The sequence below is a fragment of the Leptosomus discolor genome, chromosome 18, assembly GCF_034619465.1.
Source record: "Leptosomus discolor isolate bLepDis1 chromosome 18, bLepDis1.hap2, whole genome shotgun sequence".
Lineage (NCBI taxonomy): Eukaryota > Metazoa > Chordata > Aves > Leptosomiformes > Leptosomidae > Leptosomus > Leptosomus discolor.
The window spans coordinates 15,162,690-15,183,932 of record NC_141408.1 but is presented as its reverse complement, the minus strand read 5'-3'; the positions used below and the strand labels follow the sequence as shown (position 1 = coordinate 15,183,932).

The window sequence follows — 21,243 nt, the reverse complement described above, 5'->3', positions numbered from 1 at the left end:
GCCCCTGTCCCGAGGCGGGTGGTGAGAGCAGAGCCCTGGCTGCTCGCCCTCCCTCCGCAGAGGTCCCTCTCCGTCCCTGCTCCCCACAGGCAGGTCCCCACGGCTGCTGCAGCTCACGGCGGGGACCGAGCCTCCAGCCCCACTCCCGGGACACCAGTGAGCGCCTGCTGATACCCCAGGGGTAGAGGCGGCCAGGAGCCCTCGGCTGCCTGCTCACAAATCACAAAAAAAACCCAAACAAAACCAGGTTTGAGGGTTTTTTGCAACAGAGACAAGGGCACCTCGCTGAGATTTTACACTTGGAAACCTGCAGTGAGCGCCTGAACGAAGCACCTTACTCTGACTTTGAACCGCTCTCCATCCAATCCCGGGGACTCCAGGCAGGCAAGATCTCGCTGCATCATCACTCATCCTGGGGAGGACGTCCGCAGAGGACACGCGCTGCTGCAGGGCTCCCACCGACTTCAGCCAGCCCTGGGGCTCCGCAGCCGCCCCAGCCCCGGGTTTCATCCCGTGAACCCAGCGCTGCGAAGCTGCCGGGGCTCCGGGGCTTCAACAGGCGCCGGGCAGAGCCCCTGCTGCAGAACAGCCTCCCTGATAAACTGATTTACCTCGTTACGTCCTGGGCTCAGGCTGGCCCTACCCCGAAGCGTTACCTTCTTGCATTGAAACCCGAGAGTCGGCAAAGAAAAAGCGCAGCATTTTCTCGTCTAGGTTTCTTGCAATAAATCACATATTTGCAAATTCCCAGCCTGCATCTGTGTGCACACACGGCCTCCCCGACTGCACAGCCTGCACAAGCGGGAACCAAAGCCCTGCTCAGAGCAAGGTGACATTTAACTGCCAATGACTTTAGCTTTAATTACTCCTCTGCGGAGAGAATAAATGTTGTTGAGAACAGTTCGGAGCGTCCCGCGCTCGTGCGGGCAGCGCTGCCTGTGCCGGCTGCGTGGGCCACTGCTGCACCATGCGCTGCCCGTCCCGTGCCGGGAGCTGGCGAGGAGCTGGCTCGTGCTTTGCCTGCCCCTCTACAGACACTGGGTTCTTTCCAACTGGCCAAGAACACCCCACTTGGTCTGGCTAGGGACAGCTCAATATGCAAAAGGTGGAAAGAGATTTTTACCATTTACAAATTCTGTGGTCTGATCTCACTTGCAGGAGCACAGAGAAAGCGGTGATTTCCTGCAGAATTTGGGTAAACCAGCCAAGGCGCTCACAGACTCTTTAAGAGCAGAAGGCTCGTCTGATCCGATTCCTGACAAACACGAGCCAGCGAGCCTTGGGCAGCCGCTTCCGAGCTGATTCAATAATTTGCAAATTGCAGAGAACAGCTCCCAGAAAGCAGCGTCTCCAACCGCCAGCAGAACCGCCAGCGAAAGGATGCTGTCCCTGCCTGGGCATCCGTGCCAACAGCGGGAGCTGGAGCGGGAGGGCAGAGGCCCAAAACATGCGGGGTACTGCTCTGGTGAGCGTCCCACTGAAACAAACGGGGATTCAAACTGACTTCAGCAGTTCAAAGGTGACACTCAATGGCTCCAGGAGACAGACTACCCACGAGCAGCCCTTGCTGAACCAAACAGCAAACTAACAGCAGCGAGTAAAGACACTTCCCTTGTTCCCAGTCGCCCGTACCGTAGCTGAGACTGGTAAGTGAATGGAGGGGTGTGCCCACACCGAGGCACCTGTTCGCAGGCTTTACCCCCCGACAGGACGGCCACCATAGCACCACCTCACCTGCACGCGGGACATTCAGGAAAACTGATTTAGATAAAAATACCCAGTTCCAAATCCTAGGAGTGGGACAAGGACCAGGAGGAGCCCAAGCCCACCGCAGCAGCAGCCCCCCCGGCCCCAGCTGCTGCTGCACGTTACTGCTGCTCCCCTCCGGCTCGAGCACGCAGGGCGAGGGAGCAAGGTAAGCGTCACCCCGGCTCTGCGAGGGGAGCCTGGTGAAGTCGATCTGTTGTGCTGCGCTTTGCTGGGTTGCTAACAAGAAAGGGACATTGGCCACCAGGGACTCTGCAGCTGCCACCGATCCTGCCAGGCTTGCATATGGCTCATGTAAAGCAAAATTCAATTGCAAACGCAGAACAAAGACTGAATGTAGGAGGAAAAAAAGAAAATAGGAGCAGGTGGAGGAACAGAGTCCCTTTTGACGATGCCGCTAGCAGTCCCTTCCTTTTCCTGCAGATTATGTCACTTTGATGGCCCTGGCAGCTTGCATAAGACGAAGCAACCGCCGTAAAGCGCTGCTTGAATTCTTGCAATCGCTCCCATGAAGGCTCCTCAGTTCACAGCAGACAGCAAAAAACCTCCTCAGGGTCTTGTTCTCCCCTTGAGTTGTCTGTATGACTCTCGTTGTCCTCAGTAAACCCTGCAGCAAGAACTACACTGAGAGGGTTTGTGCTCAACGTGATGGTGGGGAAAAAAACATTAAAAAAAAAACCAACCCAGACTCACACATCACTGGCCAGATTTCTGTGAGAGTTCAGAGCCAGATTTTTTCTCAGCCCTCAAGTATCATGCTGAGCTCATTCATAGAAATCTGGTACCTAGGGGAAAGACGACTCTTTGGGAAGAGCCCTGCCCGGTGTGACCGGTAAAGCACTCTTTGCCCTCCCTGCCACGCTTTGAGGCAAACGCGGGGTGGCCAGCAAGTTTCAGCAGGGACATTATCAGAGGAACACCGGGGCCCCCGCCAGCGGCGCAGACCACCCCAGCACTCAGACACTCCCTACACACAGCACGTGGAAGTGGGAGAAGAGGGTCCAGACCACAGAGCGCCGGGGGGGGGGGGGGGGGGGGGGGGGCACGGGGGCCCTGGCCATCCCTAAGACACCTACCCCTCCGAAACTTGCTGGCCCGTAGCTGGAGCCCATGGCCCACAGGCAGAGCTATGGCAGGGACTGGCCTGGGCTAACTGAGACAAAACCCAAGGGGCGACAGTGGGGACGGGAATGGCCGAGCCTGCCGGGGCACCCCAACGCAGCCCCCACACCCCAGCCGGGGTGGGGGAGGACAGGGGTCACAGCCGTGGCAGGGCTCAGCTCAGGTGAGCGTCCAGCTCTGCTGTTCAGTCAGGACCATCAGGACCCGAGGGTTGTTTTTTGCCAACAGTTCAGCTTTGATGATCTACCTAAAGCCCCAGCAAAGGACAAGAAAACATCCCGAAACAACAGCAACACATGAACCATATGGGAAGGCCACTGTTAAGCCACACAAGCATCACTAAAATCCTGCTCTCAAGGGCGCCTGTCGTCCAAGGCAAAGCACCTACAGCAGCAGGACTGAAAACCAGGGTATGGACCCTGCGACCCAAAACTGTGGGTGGGTGAAGAGCTAAAGCTTCATCCCCAAGCGTCTTACTCTGATTTTTCAGGCTCACAGATTAGGGTGTGGGGTGGGTACTTTACATAAAGATTCCAAATAATTAATTCTTCATTCATATGGGTTTGGTACAAAATCACAAATTGAACAACAAAAAAAACACCCAAAACCCACCACCAACAACAGCAAAAAAACTCAAACTCCAGCGGTGCCCACGTCTCTTCCACCCGGAATCAGAGGTATGCGCACCGCCGAGGGTGGGATGCCCATTTCTGACTATTTTTAACAACGAAGTTGCCAGAGCAGCACAGTCCTGGAGGAGAGAGAACTCCCTGACCGAGGACGCGCAGCACAAATCAGAGCAGGATAAATCTTTGAAGCAAACAGCGACTCCCCTTAACGAGCGGGGGGGGGGGGGGGGGGGGGGGCGGGGGGAGCGGAGCCGTGGGAGCAGATGCCAGCTAACACAATATTGCAAACCGGCTATTTCCTCAAAACACAAAGTTGAACATAAAGTACGATCCGCGGCTTAGCCAAGGGAAGATGAAACCATTTGTCAGCTGTTCCCAGGGAAGAGACAAAGCTGTCGAGCCGAGTTACAGCAGTTCTGCGAACGCGGCGGTCCCTGAAGGAGCCCGGTCCGTCCCTTTCGGTCGGGCTGCCGCGGGAGAAACGGGTGGCGGGGTTCAAAGGATGGAGGGCAGCCCCTGCACCCACCGCACACACACACACACATATATATATACACACACGCCCATACGTCTGTCTGTACGCGTACAACGAGCGGGTCGCGGTCACCCCCGTCCCCACCGCCCGGCTCCGGGGCAGCGCTCCCGGTCCGCACCACGTCCATCCCCGTCACGGCCCCCGCGGACGCCCCGACGCTCCCGCCGCCTCGCCCGGAGCCCCGGAGCCCCTCTGCCGCCCAGCGGCACCCAGGGCTCCGCTCAGCCGCCCGCACCGAGAGCGCCCCGGGCGCGCCCCGGCCCCCAACGGGCGCGCCCCGGCCCCCAACGGGAGCGCCCCCCGGGCGCCAGCCCGCCCCTCACCTCTTCTCCTTGCTCTGCCGGCGGGAGCGGTGCAGCAGCCCGATGAGCACCACGGCCGCCCGGATCCCCGCCCGCCGGGAGTGCAGCCTGCCGCCCGGCCGGGACATCGCCGCTCCCGCCGCCGCTCCGCTCCCGGCCCCGGCCCCGGCCCCTCTCCGCGGCACCTGCGGGGGCGGCGGCGCGTCCGCGCCCGCCTCCGCGCCCGCGCCGCCCTGCGCGCTCCCCGCCGGCGCGCGGCTCTCCGCGGAGCCGGGGATGGGCGCGGGCAGGGCCGGGCCGGGCCGGCAGCCCCGCGGGGAGCGGCTGCGGAATGGCGACCGCTCTCCTCTCCCCCCGCTGCCCCCGCAAGGCTGGCGCCCCCCCGCAGAGCGGCCGTCGGGCCGGGGCGAGCCGGGCTCCGAGCGCGGGCAGCGACCGGGAGCTCGTGTCCTGCGGGGGGGGGGGGGGGGGGGGGGGGGGGCAGCGCCCCGGGCGTCCAGGGGACACCGCCACCCCGATGCCGAGGAGACACGGCCACCCCGATGCTTAGAGGACATCACTACCCCGATGCCAAGGGGACACTGTCACCGCGATGCCGAGGGAAAACCATCACCGCGATGCCATGGGGACTCTGATGCTGTGGGGACACCATCACCCCGATGCTGAGAGGACATCACTATCCCGATGCCGAGGGGCCACCGTCACCCCGATGCCAAGGGGACACTGTCACCGTGACACCATGGGGACTCTGATGCTGTGGGGACACCATCACCCCGATGCCGGGGGAACACCATTACCCTGGTGCGAAGGGGACGCCATCACCCCAATGCCAAGGGGATGCTGTCACCCCAATGCCAAGGGGACATCACTACCCTGATGCCGAGGGGACACCGTCACCCTGATGCCAAAGGGACACCATCACTCTGATGCCATGGGGACACCGTCACCCTGATGCCGAGCTTTTCATGAGAACAGCCCACACCGTCACCCGCACACCAGGTTCTCGAAAGGGGTGAAGTTATATTACAGCCCCTTTAAAACCAGAACGGAGGGAAGGATCTGCTCCTGCCTTGCAATCGCTTTTTTCCTGCCTTTTTCAGACGCGACCAAACCCTCCCCATGCGGGACGCTCTGCGCTGGGCCAAGCCAGGCGGCTGCCGTGCCGTGCCGGTGCCGGGGATGAGCATCCCTCCCCGCTGCAGAGCTGCGCAGAGCCAGGCCCGCGAGCCACGCGCAGCACCAGCCCTCCAGCTTCCCTCTTACCCGGGAGAGCTGGCACGCTGCTTGTTCCAGGAAATTCTTTTTTTCTTTTTCTTTTCTTTTTTTTATTAAGTAAACTGTAAATGATCTACTTCTCAGCCTCAGCACCTTTCCCTCGAAGTCTTTGTTGCCATGGTGATGAAACACCCTGGTCTCTCTGCTTCCCCCCCACCACCCCCCATCTCACCTTCCTCCTCTGCGAGTTTAATTTTCACGGGAATTAGACACAGGACTAGCTACAGCATTTTGAGCATGTTCCTGGTTAGAGGCATGAAAACAAGCCGTGCTGGAAGCATGCACGAGAACATGCAGCGGAACTCCAGCCCTGCACAGGAGTGACCCATCGGCACCTGCCCCAAACCCACCGGTTTTGCGGCCAGGCTCAGAGCACTCACACTAATCCCGCTGCACGGTCTGGTCAAGCCCGTGACAGCGTTCCCTGGGGTGTGCTTTACCCAGCCTGGCCCTGGAGCAGGGAGAGCACAACCTCCTGCTGGCAGCAGGGTGCAGGACCCCCGGAGCAGCAACAGGTCAGGGCTTTTGGGGTGACCCCGCTGCAAACCGGCAGCCTGCTGGGGGGCATGCACAGGCTGCAGGGCTGACCACCGCCCCCCCACCACCAGCATCTCACCCAAGCGGGACCTCCCCCACAGCAGCTCCTGGGGAAAGATGGGGAGAACAGCCCACCTCGCCCACCAGGGAGGCCACCACACAGGGTGCAGCGGCCCAGCAGCCTCGCCGGGCTGTGGAGCAGGAGCTGCCTAGAAACCCCCTGGCCAGGGCAGTCAATCATTAACAGCGCGTGGGGCTCTCCTGGCAAAGTCCGTAATAAATGTGTTTGCTCGGGAGCGAACAGCCCGCAAAGGCCACAGACCACATCTGGCACGGAGCAGCCGCTCTGGCTGCTGCCCCCCTGCCTGCCGCCCCCCTGCCTGCCAGGCTGGAGGTGAGCGACACAGCCTCAGCCCTGGCCCTTCCTATCTAAATGTTTCAGCACAATCGCTAATCAGACGTATTCTTTAAATTCAACAAAAACGCCATCATCACTGTAGTCTCTTTATGCACTCTACTGTAAGCCAGATAAAAATAAGTGCAATGTTATTTTTGTCAACACGCCACACTAATTCGCCCCAGAAGAACCTGACGGCAGTTCAGCGGTCACCACACCACCCGTACTGACCTACACAGCACGCGTGTAGCTCTGCAAAGAGTCAAGATCTAAACTTAAACCCAAGATTAGTATTTTCATATTTCAACAGATCTCGACGGGTGCCTGGCAAGGCTGAAGCAGCAGAAGGTCCCTCCAGCACAGTAACTCCAGCAGACAAGCGTCGAGGTCCCCAGTTCCCCACAAGGATAAGCCCAACCCACTCTCAAAACACCCCGAAACGCGTTTCTGCCTCCTCCGTACGACACCAGATGATGCCAAACGGTGTGTGGTGGGTGAGAGAACGCGAGCGGGTAAGAGGAAAGAATCCTGTTAAGCCTGGGTGCTACCTTCATCCCCACTGGCAAGGAAAAGCGCTTAACTTGCTCTGCAAGGCCTTTTAATGAAGTTTTTGTTGGACCAACAAATCTCTTTGTTCTTGCAGAAAATACCTGGCTGTTTCCTTTCAAGCAGAAATCATCAGTCTGACAAATTTCTCAGGCATAGGGGAAGAAAAAAAAAAAAAAAAAAAGAGGAAAGAAATTAGAACCCATTTCCATGCCAAATTATACCAATTCTCCAGCACCTCATTAGCTTCCAGTTAATGGAGGGGGAGGGGGGTTTAATTTTAAACCTTTTACCTCTTGCATTAAATAGGCAGCTTCGAATTTCATTGAGTCTCTCTCTCTGGAGACATTTCCCACCATCTCTCTTCCCCTTTTCCAGACAAGTTAAGTATTAATCTCCTCTTGTTTTATGCTGAAGTGGCTTTGTATTGATTTTTAAAGATGTTAAATTCTCTCATATTTGGAAATAAAGAATTGCTTTAAGCAGGCACACTCAGCCATATTTTCTTCTCCACCCAAATACGGCAAAGGAGCACTGTCACCAATTTCCTCTGGACTCCATTGCAGCTGATCTGTAATTTACAGGATGAGGGCAAGATAATCAAAGGCGAGGGGCTGGAGGAGGGCTGGTGGGGTGGCAAAGGCTCAGGATGGGAGCTTGGTACCTGGGCTGCAGCCATGCCATGCCACGGACCTACCTCCTCCCTCACACAGAGAGAGGGCTGCAAGGGAAACGCTGGAGCCCCTTTGCTCTCCCTACCCCAGCACAAAGAATCTCCCACTGGTGACAGCACATCTTCCCAGGAGGGTGTGGGTTTTCCTTGGAGGCCTGGACACTCAGCCACCGGACACATGGGTGAAGGGGAGCCAGGGACCTCCTGCGCCCGAGGACATCGCTTGTGGCTGCGACAGAAGAAGCTGCCCTGTATTTCTTATGTTCCACCATCTGACAAAAGGCTCCAGGACAGACGGGAGCGGGGCACCAGGGATGCCAAGGGAAGCAGAGGAGGCACCAGGGCCGGTGCATCTGAACTGCCCCTGCCCGCCTTCCCCGGCGCCTGCTGCTCACCCCTCTCGTCCCTGGCGGGTCCCCGTTGCAGAAGGACAGCACACTGTGCACACAGAGATCCTCTCTGCTCGCCGGTGGGAGGAGCAGGAGCGGGGCAGGCACGGCGGGCTGCGGGCACGGCGGGCTGCGGGCACGGCGAGCTGCGGGCACAGCGGGCTGCACCTCACAGCCAGCCATGGGCACGGCACCACAGGTCACTGCCGCCCCCTGGCCCGGGAGCAGAGCCAGGTCTCCCTGACTCCTGCAGTGCATCAGCCGCGGTGCGTGGCCCCAGTTCAGCCCCGACTCTCTCCGAGCGAGGAGCCCACCAAACCGATCCCTGCCCGCGTCCTTGTCGGCTACAGAAACACCCCTGCAGTGCATCTCCCCAGCCCCGCGCCTTGTCCCCCAGCTCCGCAGGGGCAGAGTGACTCGGGCCAACCGCCGGTTCCTGACGTGATGCCACCAGAGCATCGCCCTCCTGGAGGTCTGAGAGAGGGACGCCCATGGCCAGCACCCCTGAAAGCCCTCCAGCTGGTGTCTGTGCAGATGGGCCACAGGACGTCTCGTAAGACAGAAAGCTGCAGCCTGAGAGGCTTAGACTGGAAATCATGAAAACCGAGGAGGCTGGGTGGGCCCTGGGAGAGGTCCCCAGAGGGGCTGCCAGGTCTCCAGCCACTGAGGTTTCCCAAGCTTGGCTGGAGGGAGCCACAGTCCCCTCTGCGATGGAGCCTGGGCCAAAGACCATGAGCTCCCTCCCTCCCTGCCCCCAACGTTTCTGGGCTCCTCAACCTCCATCCTTCCTTTAAAGAGTCAGTACTACCTCTGCAGTGACTAAATAACCTCCGAGTTAAGCAGCTGCCCCTGCTTTATGAAGAAATAAAAATGCCCTGACATTTTTGCTTCAGAGAAAGCAGTTTTGCAGCTAGCTAGGAAGCTGGGTCCCGAGGGGCTGGAGAGAGCTCACAGCAGGTTAGGACAATTACACACTGTGATTAATAAATCACCTGGGCTGCCAGCTCATTTATGCAAAGCCTGGCATTTTCTTCTGGACACTCTGCTAAGAAAGAAGGATCTGAAAATACCAGAGTGTGACAAGATCAAGCCTTCATCCCTGATATTACTGAATCTGCCATGAATAAGTGACACTTAATATTGTTGAGAAGCCACATATTTCTGGAATCACGTTGGCTTTTGTGTCAATGCTGCAGCGAGCTTGAATCGCCCACCGGTGAGCAGCCCATCGACCTTCCCGGTGCACTCCCACGCGCGAAGGCCCCCACGGCCTCGTCGCTCACACCTGAGCAGCGGGTGCAGCCGAGCCCGGCTCCGGTGACTCAGGGCTTCTTCACCCAGAGCCGCGGCGCTGCCTCGTCAGACGGCGCAGGATACGTCCCCGACGCCCTCTGCACCTCCCTGTGCGAGAGATATTTCTGGTTCCCTCGCTCACGAGGGGCAGAGCCAGAAATACACGAGCTATGCCAGGCATCTGCCACGGCCGGGCTGGAGGCACGGCCAGCCCATCCCGCAGCGCCGCGGCTGAGCCGCCGTGGCTGACAGGGCACTGAGAGCTCTGCCCAGAGACCCTTCCCACCGCCCTCGGGACCCCTCCCCACCACCCCAGGCGCTTGCCCGGAGACCCCCGCGGGTGCTTCCCCCCACCCGAGCGGGACGCAGCTGGGTGCGGGCACCCACACCGCCCAGGTGGGAGAGCTGGGACGGGGGCAGCTGCGCCCAGCGCCAGGGACCAGGAGCCCGAGGGGAACAAAAGGAGCCGAAGCAGCATAACTGAGAGACAAAAATAGCAAGTGGTTCTCTGCAAAGGAGCGGTCACATTCCGATTTCCCTGGCATAGGAAGAAAAGGATTTGGGAGCTTGCAAACTAGGGAGAAAGCGATTACAGCATTTCAGACGGTGCTGCAGGAAGAGGATAAGAGTGCATGGCGTTTTAGGAGAAGTATCACAAGAAATAGAGCTTTAGATTATGTTACATCCAGTCCTAAGTAATCTGATTAGAGATTTATTTTGTGGCTTCAGTTCGGAAGACACAGAGAAAATACCAAGAAAGCATGAAGCTGGCTCCTCCATGCAGGCGATGCAGAGACAGAACACAGCAAGTTTCATCCCTCTTGAAACGGTGCGAGACGAGTGTGACACGCCACCAGCAACCTCAGCACCTCGTCAATTTGGAGTGATCGGAAGAGGGATCGATGTGTGCCAAGGTGCGGGGCAGACCCAGTTCCCCTGGCTCCTGCCCCGGCACAGCCGGGAAGGCTTCCCCACCGTGCCGCAGCGCTCAGACCCTGGCAGCTCCCTGCACCCTGGTACTGCAGCTCCTGTGCGGAATTACTGGATTCACGTGAAAAAAGAGATTTAACTGCCTGGCTCAACCAGGAGCCAACACAATGGGCTTGTCCCCCATCCAGAGCTCATCCCCGTCACGACTGCACACAAGCATCGACCGTCTGCCTGCCTTGTGGCTGAGCGTGGCCCACGACGTTTCATCTCCCCAGAGCAATTATCAGCTTCCCAGGAAATAAGCAGGGAAAGCAATCAAAGCCACAATGAAAGAACAAAAATTCATTACAGGTGAATGACCTCTCGCTGCAGAAGGAAGCCAAGGCTCCGGCAGGTATTGCCACCCATTAAAAACGAGCTGGCCCCTCACGAGAGCGGCAGCAGGGTCTGGCGGGTACGGCGCCCACAAGGGATGGGAAGCAGCCAGGAGCCTGGATGGGCAGAGAGCAGCACGGGTGCATGTGGGCGCCCATTCTGTGGTTAGAGAGGCTCGGAGAGAAGAGACTTCAGTATGTAAAGCAATCACAAAAGACGACCTAAAAATACTCCGGGGCTCAGCAGGCCCCAGACCCAGCCCCCTTTTGGCTGCACCCTCTGCACAAGCCACCATACCCCTAGAGGTGGGTCAGGGCCTTGGCTGCACCCCGGGACGTCCTTTTGCAGCGTCTGCAGAGCAACAGGGTAAGACGAACGGCCAGCAGCACCGAAAGCACCTCCCAGCACCTCAGAGCAGGCATCAGTGTCAAAAAAAAAGGAAAAAAAAAAAAAAAAAAAAGAGGCAAGTCCTGGGCCAAGCCCTCAAAGGACCACAGCATCCACACTTCCCTACAGACATCCCAGTGCCGGGCTGCCCCCTGCCTTCATCAGCACCTGCGAGACCAGAGGGTCTTGGGGTGAATCCTCCTCGGCCGCAGACCCCACATGGCAGGGGGCACGGCTTCCCCCAGCAGCATCGTGGTACCCCAGGGTGAGCAGCCAGGGATACCCCCTCTGCCAGCCCCCCCTTGCCCGTGCCACCACCACCCCCGGTCCATGCAGACATGGCAGGAACTGAGCCCCAGGTGCCCCCATTTCACTCCCAGGACGTCATCTCCAGAGCCACGGCTCGTGCCTGGGACACCGGAGTGCCCACGGCTCCCACGGCCACAGCCGGGGCAAGCTCTGACCCTGCGCACGGCGCTGCACCCCCCAGCCCCGGTCACAGCGGGGTTCCCCACGCCACAGGCTGGGCTCAGGCTTTACCCAGGCTCTGCTCTGGCCAACACAGGGGTCCCTAAGGGCACGCTGCAGCCCTTATTGCTCCAGTTTATGAGCACCTCCAGAGCAAAACGTGAACAACTTTCCCACTGTGGTGCCCAGCATGAAACTGGGCAGTGACACCAGCACCGGAGCCAAGCATCTTGGGCAGAGCCCAGACAGCAGTGGTGCTCTCTGCAGCACATGCTGTGCTCAGCAGCCTCCCTGTCTCATCCCGCTGGTGTGGAAACCGGTGCTGTGAACACCGGCAGCACCCCCTGCCCATCGCTGCCCACCCCAGAACTGCACAGGAATCAGTCAGCAGAGCCCCACGAAACCTTGGCCGGCGGCAGGCTGGCCGCAGCGGCTGCAGAGCCAGCTCCTCGGCTGCGCACAGTACGTTTCTACGCTGGCAGGCACCCAGGCTCACACACAGACCCCTGTGCCCCGTGGAGGAGAGCTAAGAAGCAGTGTAAGCTGCAGCGAGAGGCGGGAAACCCCACTCGATGAAGCTGTGGGGGTGCAAATTGCTCCTTTCTGGGAACCGAGAGGCTCAGCGCTTCTGGATCCCCCGTTCACTCTCCGTAATCTGCAGGGAAGGGCAAGACAAGTCCCTCATCACATACACCACCCCACGCAACCAGCTGTTTGCTGCTGCTGCTTGCAAACAGGTTCCAGTCCTGGCAAGTTACGCAGCCTTGTCTGGGTGACCGGAGCAGACGCCTGGCCTGCAGCTAAGGCGGGTGTTGGCAGCACCTCCTCCCTGCACGCCCTGACCAGCCCTGCTCAGGGTCATCAGCCTCCAGAGCATCAGGAGGAAATGGTCAGTCCCTGCAGAGCGCACGGACGATGCCAAACGCCATGTCACTGCTGCTGCGCTGTGCTGTTAATCAGACTTTAAAACACACTTGAAATGGGCTGTCGTTTGTCAGAGCGCTCAGACTGAGACGGTAAGAACCGGTGGAAAGCTAGGGACCAGGCGTGGCCGTACATGGGATGGGGTCCGAGGGCCAGCATGGAGCAGGCGGGAAGGCAGAGGGGTTTTGCCATGGAACCCATCTGGCCGCTGCTGCACACGGTGTTCCCAGCAGCCCTTGACGCTGCTGTAGAGCGCAATAGCACGCAGAGTACAAACGGAGATATCGCTGTGTTAGCACAGCGATAAAAAACGAATTTGTATTATCACACTGCAATTAAACCTTGAGCACAAAAGACTGAAAGGGGATGTCACAGCGTGACAGGCTATTTGTACCCCAGAAAGGTGACCCGTACCAGAACACCGGTGACGGTACGGCTGGGCCACAGGACCTGCCTGCCGCGCGATCGGCACGATGCCCCTTCCTTCCCCTTCTGCCGAGCAGCTGAGAGAAGGAGGCAGCAAATATTTACCTACTTAGCAGGGCTGGCGGGAGGTCAAACGAATGGCTGTTTGCTCAGCCGCGAGAGCTGCTGGGATTTGCACCGCCGAGCGCAGGGTCCTGCCCATGCCCACTCCACCAGCAACAGACAGTGACGTGCCACCCCCCCGTGCCCACGGACACCCACCCCTCAGCCTCCCCTCCCCCAGCACCCGCCCGCACCAGGGCCGGGGACTCGTCCCCGGACAGCGGCGAGCAGCCGCACTTGTTCAGCGCCACGTCCTTCTCATCTTCCCTGACCAGCCTCCGAAATCGCAGCCTTTTAATTAGACGAGCTGCAAATCATCCCCTCACTCATTTCCTCCGGCAGCCCCGCTGCCCGCAGCGAGCGGGCAGGGCTGGACCGTGGGACGGGCGCCACGAGGCACACGCCACAAGGTACACACCACGCACCGGCCGGAGACGCCAACCGGCCAAGCCAAGCCTTAGCTCTCAGCACCCCGGCTCCCACCGAGGGCAGGGATGCACCAGTCCCCCCTCCTGGTGACCAGGGCAGCAAAGCCTAACGAGAATTGCCCCCCCCCCCGGCCCCTCCCACATCATCAGCCCTGCTCAGGATGCAGCATCACCCAAGGGGCAGCTTCCAGCTTTCCAGGGGCTCAGCAGTCCCACGCAGCTGGCGGCGCCGCCGGAGGAGCCACATCTCCGGTCGTCCAGGGGGCTTAGACAGCTGGATCTGCTTTAGGCAGGATGACACACGGATACCTCTCTGCCTACGTATCTACAGGTATCTACCTACGTGCGTCCGTGTGTCTATCTATAGGTTCTCATGGTTTTATTTTTGGAACCACTCCTTCTTCAGCAGCCTCCAGAGAGGCACAGCTTTGATAAGAAGCTCTCAGAAAGCACTCTTCCACCGCACACATCCCAGGACTTCAGAACAAGAGTCGCGTTTTGGTGCTGAGCCCACCCTTCACCACCAGCAAGAAGAGCGGCGCTGGCCCTGGCTCCTCGGCATGTCGTGGTGCCAACAGGGCAAAGCTTGCTGCCGAAGGGCGGGCGGTGAATTGGGGGCAGAGAGAAGTCAGGCAGGCGTCACGCTGCTGCCGTGGGCAGGCAGGGAGCCCCAGAGCTGAGGCGCAGCATTGGGCCCTGCCTGGTTTGCTCCCTTGAGTGACTGTATCATTTCTGATGGTTAAACACAGTACCAGGTAGTCATGCCTATGATAGCAGCACAATTATATGGAAATTGTATTGTTGATAATTTGGGGTATTTTTCCCTGCGAACGCAGGCTTTCTGAAGAGATGAGCTCCAAGATTTCAGCATTCAATTAAATTAGATCAAATCAGGAGAGGAAATAAGTCTTTGCAGCATGAGCAGAGCCTTTGAATTTTACTAGCAAATCAGGGAACTAAATGCCATCATTTATCATTAACATCACTAATAAAGCCAGATTCAGGATGCACAGCAAACTAACATCAGCCACACGCCCAGCACTTCCAGCACCACCAGCACCCTCCTTAGCCCTTGGTTCTTCCCCAGCCCCCTGTGCAGAACACAGACCATTCCCGAGGCCATTATTCCAAACACCTCCCATTGGCACCCAGCCGGGAAGCTCAGGATTAGGCCCAGACTTTAACCTCAACCAAGCGATGCCCCTTTCCTGAGGATGCTGTGAGGGACGCAGGAGCAGCGGGGAGACCCCAGGCAGAGAGGGGGGGTGCAGGGTGGGCTCGGGCTCCCAGGGACTGCTCACTGGAGCCCAGTGTTTCGGGAAGAGCTGCCCTCCACTCTGCGTGGGCTCTTAGCAGCCATGGGCAGGGGAACACCAGGAGAGGCACAGGGCTGCCCCTCCTGCAGCAACAGGCAATGCTGATCCCTGTCCCTGAGCCCAGCTGCCACGGAAAGCCACCACTTCAGCCCCATCCCTACGAGAGCCGGTCTGGGTCTAAACATCCCAACGCATCCAGGGACGGCGTCGGACGCAGCACTGTGCCACCGGTCCCACGCTGCACAGCCTAAAGCCCAGGCAGGAGTTTTGGTTAACTTGGCCCCAGGGGCTGTGGCAGCCCCGGGCACTGCCGGGCACGCCGGTGCTGTGCAGGGCTCCAGTGCAGGAGCTGCAGCTAGGGCTGGCGTGGGCTGGGAGCGGGTCCTCACCCGGGCAGCGCGAACAGAAGAGCTGGTGGCTGCAAACGCAGCTCCTCGTGGCAATGCTGAATATTCCGCTGGCTCGGGAGGGGTTGCTCCAGAGAAGCACTAATCGCATTATGTAAAAGAGGAGCCCCAGCCAAGCGGAGCGCACGCCTGGGCCTCTCTAATCCCCCTCCATGGGGCAGCGGCACCGCAGTCGCTCCTTCTCCCGAACCCCTCACCACCACAGTGTCCACCCCCTGGACCAGGGAAAGCATCAGGAGGAGTGAGTTCATCTAAAGACGTGATGGAGAGATGGCAGCCTGCAAGGACGACCAGCCTGGCACTGCCGCTCCTGTCGGCAGGAGCCCTGGAAAATTCTTGTGCTGTCTCCGGGACTTGATTTCCCTCGACGCTGGGGTGTTTTGGTGACGGGGAGGGATCGCAACTGCCTCTGCATGAATCCACGCTCCGATGAGCTCCCCTGCCCCGCAGGAACAGCACCAGCAGACAGGTGCCACATAGGGAGAAACGCTTTCTACCTCCAGAAACTTCAGGGGGAGATCAGCACCCTGCTTCACCGCGCTCATCGGTGGTGATCTGTGAGGGGTGGTCATCAGTTCGTGCGGGAACGCGTCCCAGTGCCACGGAGGGCAGAGTCAGACCAGCAGCTCCCCAGCCCTCGGTGGCTCCCCCAGGAGATCCGCCGTCTCGATTACCTGTCTCCCTCAGACACATTGTTTGATGTGAGAGCACTAGAAGACATATAATTTGTGGAGCTGAAACACAGGTATTATCTCAGTGACACATCCGCACAATAGGGAATGTGCTGAAGTCAATCACATTCAGAAATGGGTTTCTATTGCTCTACAATTTTCCTTGCCTCCTGCTCCAGATCAAAAAGATAGGAAATGATTGAGGTTGTTAGCTGGGAACCCGCCATCTTTCCCGCTAAATCACCTTGTGCTGTGCAACCCCACCAGTGATCGGGAACGAGAGGCCAGGATCAGGTGCGACGGGGCTTTGGGAAACAGAGGGTACCGTGCCCGTGGGCAGGAGCTCTCGCTGGCAGCTGGTACCCACGTCTGCACGCGAGGGAGGCTGGGCAGAGGGGTACCTGCTCCATACCAGCTCCATGCGCGCTGCCCGTACCGCTGCAGGGTCTCTGGACGGTTGCCTGTCCTCTCTGGGAGGAGACGCGCCCGCAGCAGCACGGGAGTGCCCTGGGCACGGCAGCTTCTCCTGAACGTGCAGCCAGCAGCCACCCTGACCACGTCCAGCAGCAGCGACACTAACACAGGCGAAAGGACAACCCTCCTCTCCCACCAGCCTGGGCTGCAGAGAGCCCACGAGGGGATTGGCATCTCAGATGAAAGGACACGACTTACGGGTCCTGTTTCTCAGTCTTTCCCTGAGCACTGGCACTCTCGGGGAGCAGACAGAGACCCCCAGTCTGATCCTGTACTGCTTACATCATGTTCTCACTCTCCTGCCTGTCAGCACACCTCCCTGTCCTCAAGCCTAACATGCGAGCAAAGAGCGAATCGCTCGTCTAACACAGTTGTGCTTGGTTTTTAGAGCTCCATTGAGGACTTGATGGAAACCCTGCCTGGTTTCCAAGCCCCCAGTGCAGCCGGAATGGCTGGTTATCATCCCCATGTGAACGCTGAGCTCTGCGCTCCAAATTGGAGAGGATTAACACCAAATTGCTTGTCAGAGGAAGGAGCTGTCGCAGTCCCTGGTATGACACCAGTAACATTTGAGAGGAACAAGACACAACGGTGCCTGAAAGGAGTGACCTTTGAGTCTTCACGGAGACTTCATAATGTAGCTCTGACCTATTCAAGCACCTGTCAAGCCTCTACACATCTCTTCTGGCTGGGAGTCCGAGATGAGCCAGGTTTTTACAACAGGCTTTGGAAGACGTGAGGTCCTCGGATATCATAGGGGTCCAACACTGACACTGGTGCTTGCTAACCGAGCACAAAGACAGCATCCCAAGCCCCGCTGGAAATAAAACACCAGCGATGGAGAGGGCTGTTTCCAGGCAGGGACCACAGGCCCGGCCGGCACCAAACCTTCCCGGGCACCAGGCGCAGCGCCAGCGGCCGCCCATCCCTGCCGCACCGCAGGGCTGGCCGGGACCCTGCCGACTACAAGGAAAAGCACCAGCCCGCAGGAGCGGTACAGCAATTAACAAAATTATCCTCAGGAACAAACCAGAGGCTTTGGCACGGTGCCTGCGCTCCCAGCCCGGGGCTCCCCGCCCTGCTCTGGGCTTCTCGGCTCAGCAGAGCTGGGACTCCCCAAATCGCACCCGCGCCGGTGGCAAGCGGACACGCGGCCACGGGGAGGCCAGCGGGCACGCCGAGCAGGGCAAAAGCCCCTTCGAACCTCCAGCACCCACCAGCAGCCGGGGACCCTGCCCTGGGGGAGCCCCGCGGCTCCTGCAGACAACCCCGTCCTCCTGCACACCCGGATATTTGGGAGCCGCACCCGCAGGCAGATGGTGTCTCTCTCCCTCCAGCCACTAAGGCTCCCCTCCCCCTGTCACAACAATATTTGCTTTTATTCTTCCGAGCGGCCGCCTTTCAATTGTCTGCAAACAGCTCCTCTTTTGACAGGCTATAAATATGGCAGGAGGAAAGACACACAAACCAGCACAGTTTATTAGTTCTGAAACGGAGCTAAAAATAGACCCACGTGGGGTTGCTAAGTCCTCTGGGCAGATGTAATTGTGGATAATCTAGCTTTAAGTATGTGAGGGCTGTTTTGACAGCAACAACAACATTTTAACGTATAGGACTGGGCAGCACACAGGAGCAGAACGCGCCGCTGCGCCACCACCACCGTCACCAGAAAGCGGCGTTTGCATCGCCGGATCCCAGCCCACCGCCTCTGCTCTACAGCCGGGGTTTCTGCAGAAATACACCCCCCAAATAAACCCAAATATCCACAGCAAGCCGCTGAAAGGAAAGCGCCTAGCCAAATACCACGGGAAGTCTCCCAGGATGGGAGCATCAGCGGAGCTGTGCCAGTACCCACCTCCCTGAAATTCACAGAGATAAGGCTCACCACATTAAATGGCTGAAACACCCCAAGTCCTCAAAGCTGACAGCACCTTTCTCCTCCTGGGAAAGCTTCCTCTGTCCCAGGCAGGCTTTGAAACGTGCTGCAGGGATGCTGCGTGGGGCTGGGTGAACCTGCGGACGGCTGGAGCGATAACCGCCCTTCCACGAAGAGGGAAGCGCTCACGCCTGCTCGCCGGAGATAGCGGGGAGACGTTGGGGCTGGCTAGATTTTGTAAATCCCCAGCCAGCCCTGGGGCTGGCCAAGGCAGGGCTGACTGCGCCCCTGCCGCCGCTCACGTCCCAGGGTGAGCACCCCCGGCTGGGCTGCACCCCGCTCGCCGGCTGCCTGCCCTCTGGCCACCGTCTCCGGCGTGTCCTTGTTCGTCACCGCCTGACCACGGCAGCGCCGCCCGTACGAGGGTCTTTTGCGACACAACACACAGCGACCAGCCGTGTGATGTTCCTCACGAAGGACCCTCGGTCCAGCACCCTCCAGCTCATCGTTCTCCCACCAGTTCCCGTGTGCCAGCGGCTGCCCAGGGCCAGTGCTGCACGGCTGCCCGTGCTGGCTGGAGCGGTGGGTACCAAGCAGTGGAGGCAGCCCTGGGGCTCCAAACGCTCCCCTCTTTGCAACATGGAGGGTCCGTGCCCCCAGCCCCACGGTGGGTCCTGGGACCCTGCCCCATCCTCACTGCTGGGGCAACGAGGATGAGAGGGGCACTGGCCTCCAGTGAGCTGTGCCTCTGCTCAACCAGACCTCACCAGAGCTCCTCAGACCCTTCTCAATTTTTCTTCTTAAAATTATACTGTGCCTCAGCAAAAAGAGCAGCTCTTGTACCCATCGAAAGCCATTTCTGTCCGTAAAGAAAATACGATATCGATATCATTAAGGCTCCCATCTCCCAGGTTGTTTTTTCCCCTCTAGAAAACAGATGTGACTTTTAGGGTGGGTTCTGCACTTGAACGTGGTGTCCATGGCATGCCGTGCTGTTTGAGCTCCACCAGCCACTGCCCCTGGCCTGGCAAATCACCCCAGCACAGCCACAACCTCCAAGCCCTGGTGCTACGCCAGCCCTCCGTGGGGAGAACCCCTTTCCCTTCAGCCTCGAGCGCACCGCAGGGCAAGGGGCAAACACCACCTGCCCTGGCACTCGCCCTGCTTGGGCTTATCTTCAGTCACAAGAGAGACATACCAAAAAAACACCACTAAAACAAAAGAAGCCCCAAAATCCATTTCTGTTTTAAGGACATCAGGTCTCACGCCCAGCGTCGCCTACTGCAGCCACCCCAACCCGCAGGCAGGAGGGCAGCACTGCCCATCCCCAGCACCTACTCACCGCCCCAACACGCACACAGCTCCAGCAGCAGGGGCTCACCAGCAGCAAAGGGTATTTTGGGCTGTCTCTGCACCCTCAGGCTGTCCCCAGGCAGGGCAGGGCTGAGCCCTGGTGCAGCACCCATGCGGGATGGGGCCGTCCCTATCTCAGCCTGGCAGACAGTGCCGCTGCGAGGGCAAAGCCCAGATTTCACAGAAGTGGCTGAGACTGGGATGGGCCCTTCCTGAGGCAGCGGGACCCGCTCAGCCCGTCTCTGAGGTGACCGAGGTGCCATCACTGCAGCCAAGCTGCAGCCAGGGCTCGGTGAGCGGCCCTGTGCCCGCCTGCCCACCCCAGGCAGTGCTGCCTGGCACTGGGAGGAGAGGAAATGGCCTCAAGTTGCACCAGGGGAGGTTTATATTGGATATTAGGAAAAATTTCTTCAGTGGAAGAGTGGTCAAACATTGGAACAGGCTGCCCAGGGAGACGGTGGAGTCACCATCCCTGGAGGTGTTCAAAAAATGTACAGATGTGGCACAACAGGACATGGATCAGCGGGCAGGGTGGTGGCGGGTTGACGGTTGGACTGGATGATCTTAGAGGTCTTTTCCAGCCTTAATGATTCTATGGCACAGTGCTGACCCCGTCCATGGGTCACCAGACCCTCAACTCACAATGAAAATGCAGCTGACAGACTCATTTCTTTGCATAAAACGCAAATAAAGCGTCAGCAGTGAGAGCTGGCTGATGATTCACTCGAGCCCCCAGACGCGCTGCCCTACTTTCACCCCCGTTTTGCTAGTTTTACATTCCTCCTCCTAAATTACTGACTCCCACCTTTGCTTCCTCGTGCTGAAGATCTCCAGCCTGGGGGATGCGCAGGCAGCTCGTGCTGGGATGCGGGGACCGGCAGCACAGCTCACTGCTGCGAGGGTCCCCAGGGCACAGCGCTGGGCAGGAACCCCCGGGGAGGAGCAGGGGCAAAGCCAGAGCCCATCCCCTGTCCCCTCGAAGGCACCAAGCAGTGCCCCATCCCCTGTCCCCTCGAGAGCACCGAGCAGTGCCCCATCCCCTGTAGTCCCCGCTCATCGCGCACCACGAGGGCCCGGAGGGGTGACCGCTGTGGAGAGAGTCACAGCGTTAACTGGATGACAGGACTCGTGGCAGCCTGGTCCCTTAAGAGACAGAAACCCCCTCGAAGGGGAGGAGAGCCACCCCCGCATGGCCACGCTGCAGCAGGACCCCAACGCCCAACGCGTGGGCTCCCCGCAATTTTATCCGCTCTCATCAGGAACAGGCAGCAGCAAAAGCCAAGCGCTCGTGTGCCGACTGCTGGCTTGCCTGGGAAGAGGCTTCAGCTGGGGAAGCACCCGCGGGGACTGGGGGGACACGCAGGAGCCCCGGCCGAGCACCCGCGGTCTGCAGCTGGGTTGGGAAGGAGCCTCTGGGAGGCCCTGGGCTGGTCCCGCACCGCAGCGACCTGCTGCCTCTCCCACTCGTTTTCACCTGCGCTGCCAATAAACGAGGACCTGGAAATGCCGCCGCCGGCGCCCATCACCCCCTCCCAGAAGAGAAGGATCGAGTCGTACCGCCTGGGTCTGGAGCCCCGCCCGAACCCGGTCAGAGCAGAGCTTGGAACAACACCAAAACATCGCTGAAGGACTCGAATCTGG

General features: G+C 59.2%; 1 protein-coding gene across 1 annotated transcript in view; it reads right to left on the bottom strand.

The window, feature by feature from the left end:
- The window catches only part of RAP1GAP2 (RAP1 GTPase activating protein 2), a 74,807-nt gene that overhangs the window by 28,803 nt on the left and 24,761 nt on the right, over positions 1 to 21,243 (bottom strand). Inside the window, exon 4 of the mRNA XM_086475203.1 lies at positions 4,377 to 4,529. Within this exon, the coding sequence (XP_086331329.1) occupies positions 4,377 to 4,529 (153 nt within the window). The remainder of the gene's footprint in view (positions 1 to 4,376; positions 4,530 to 21,243) is intronic.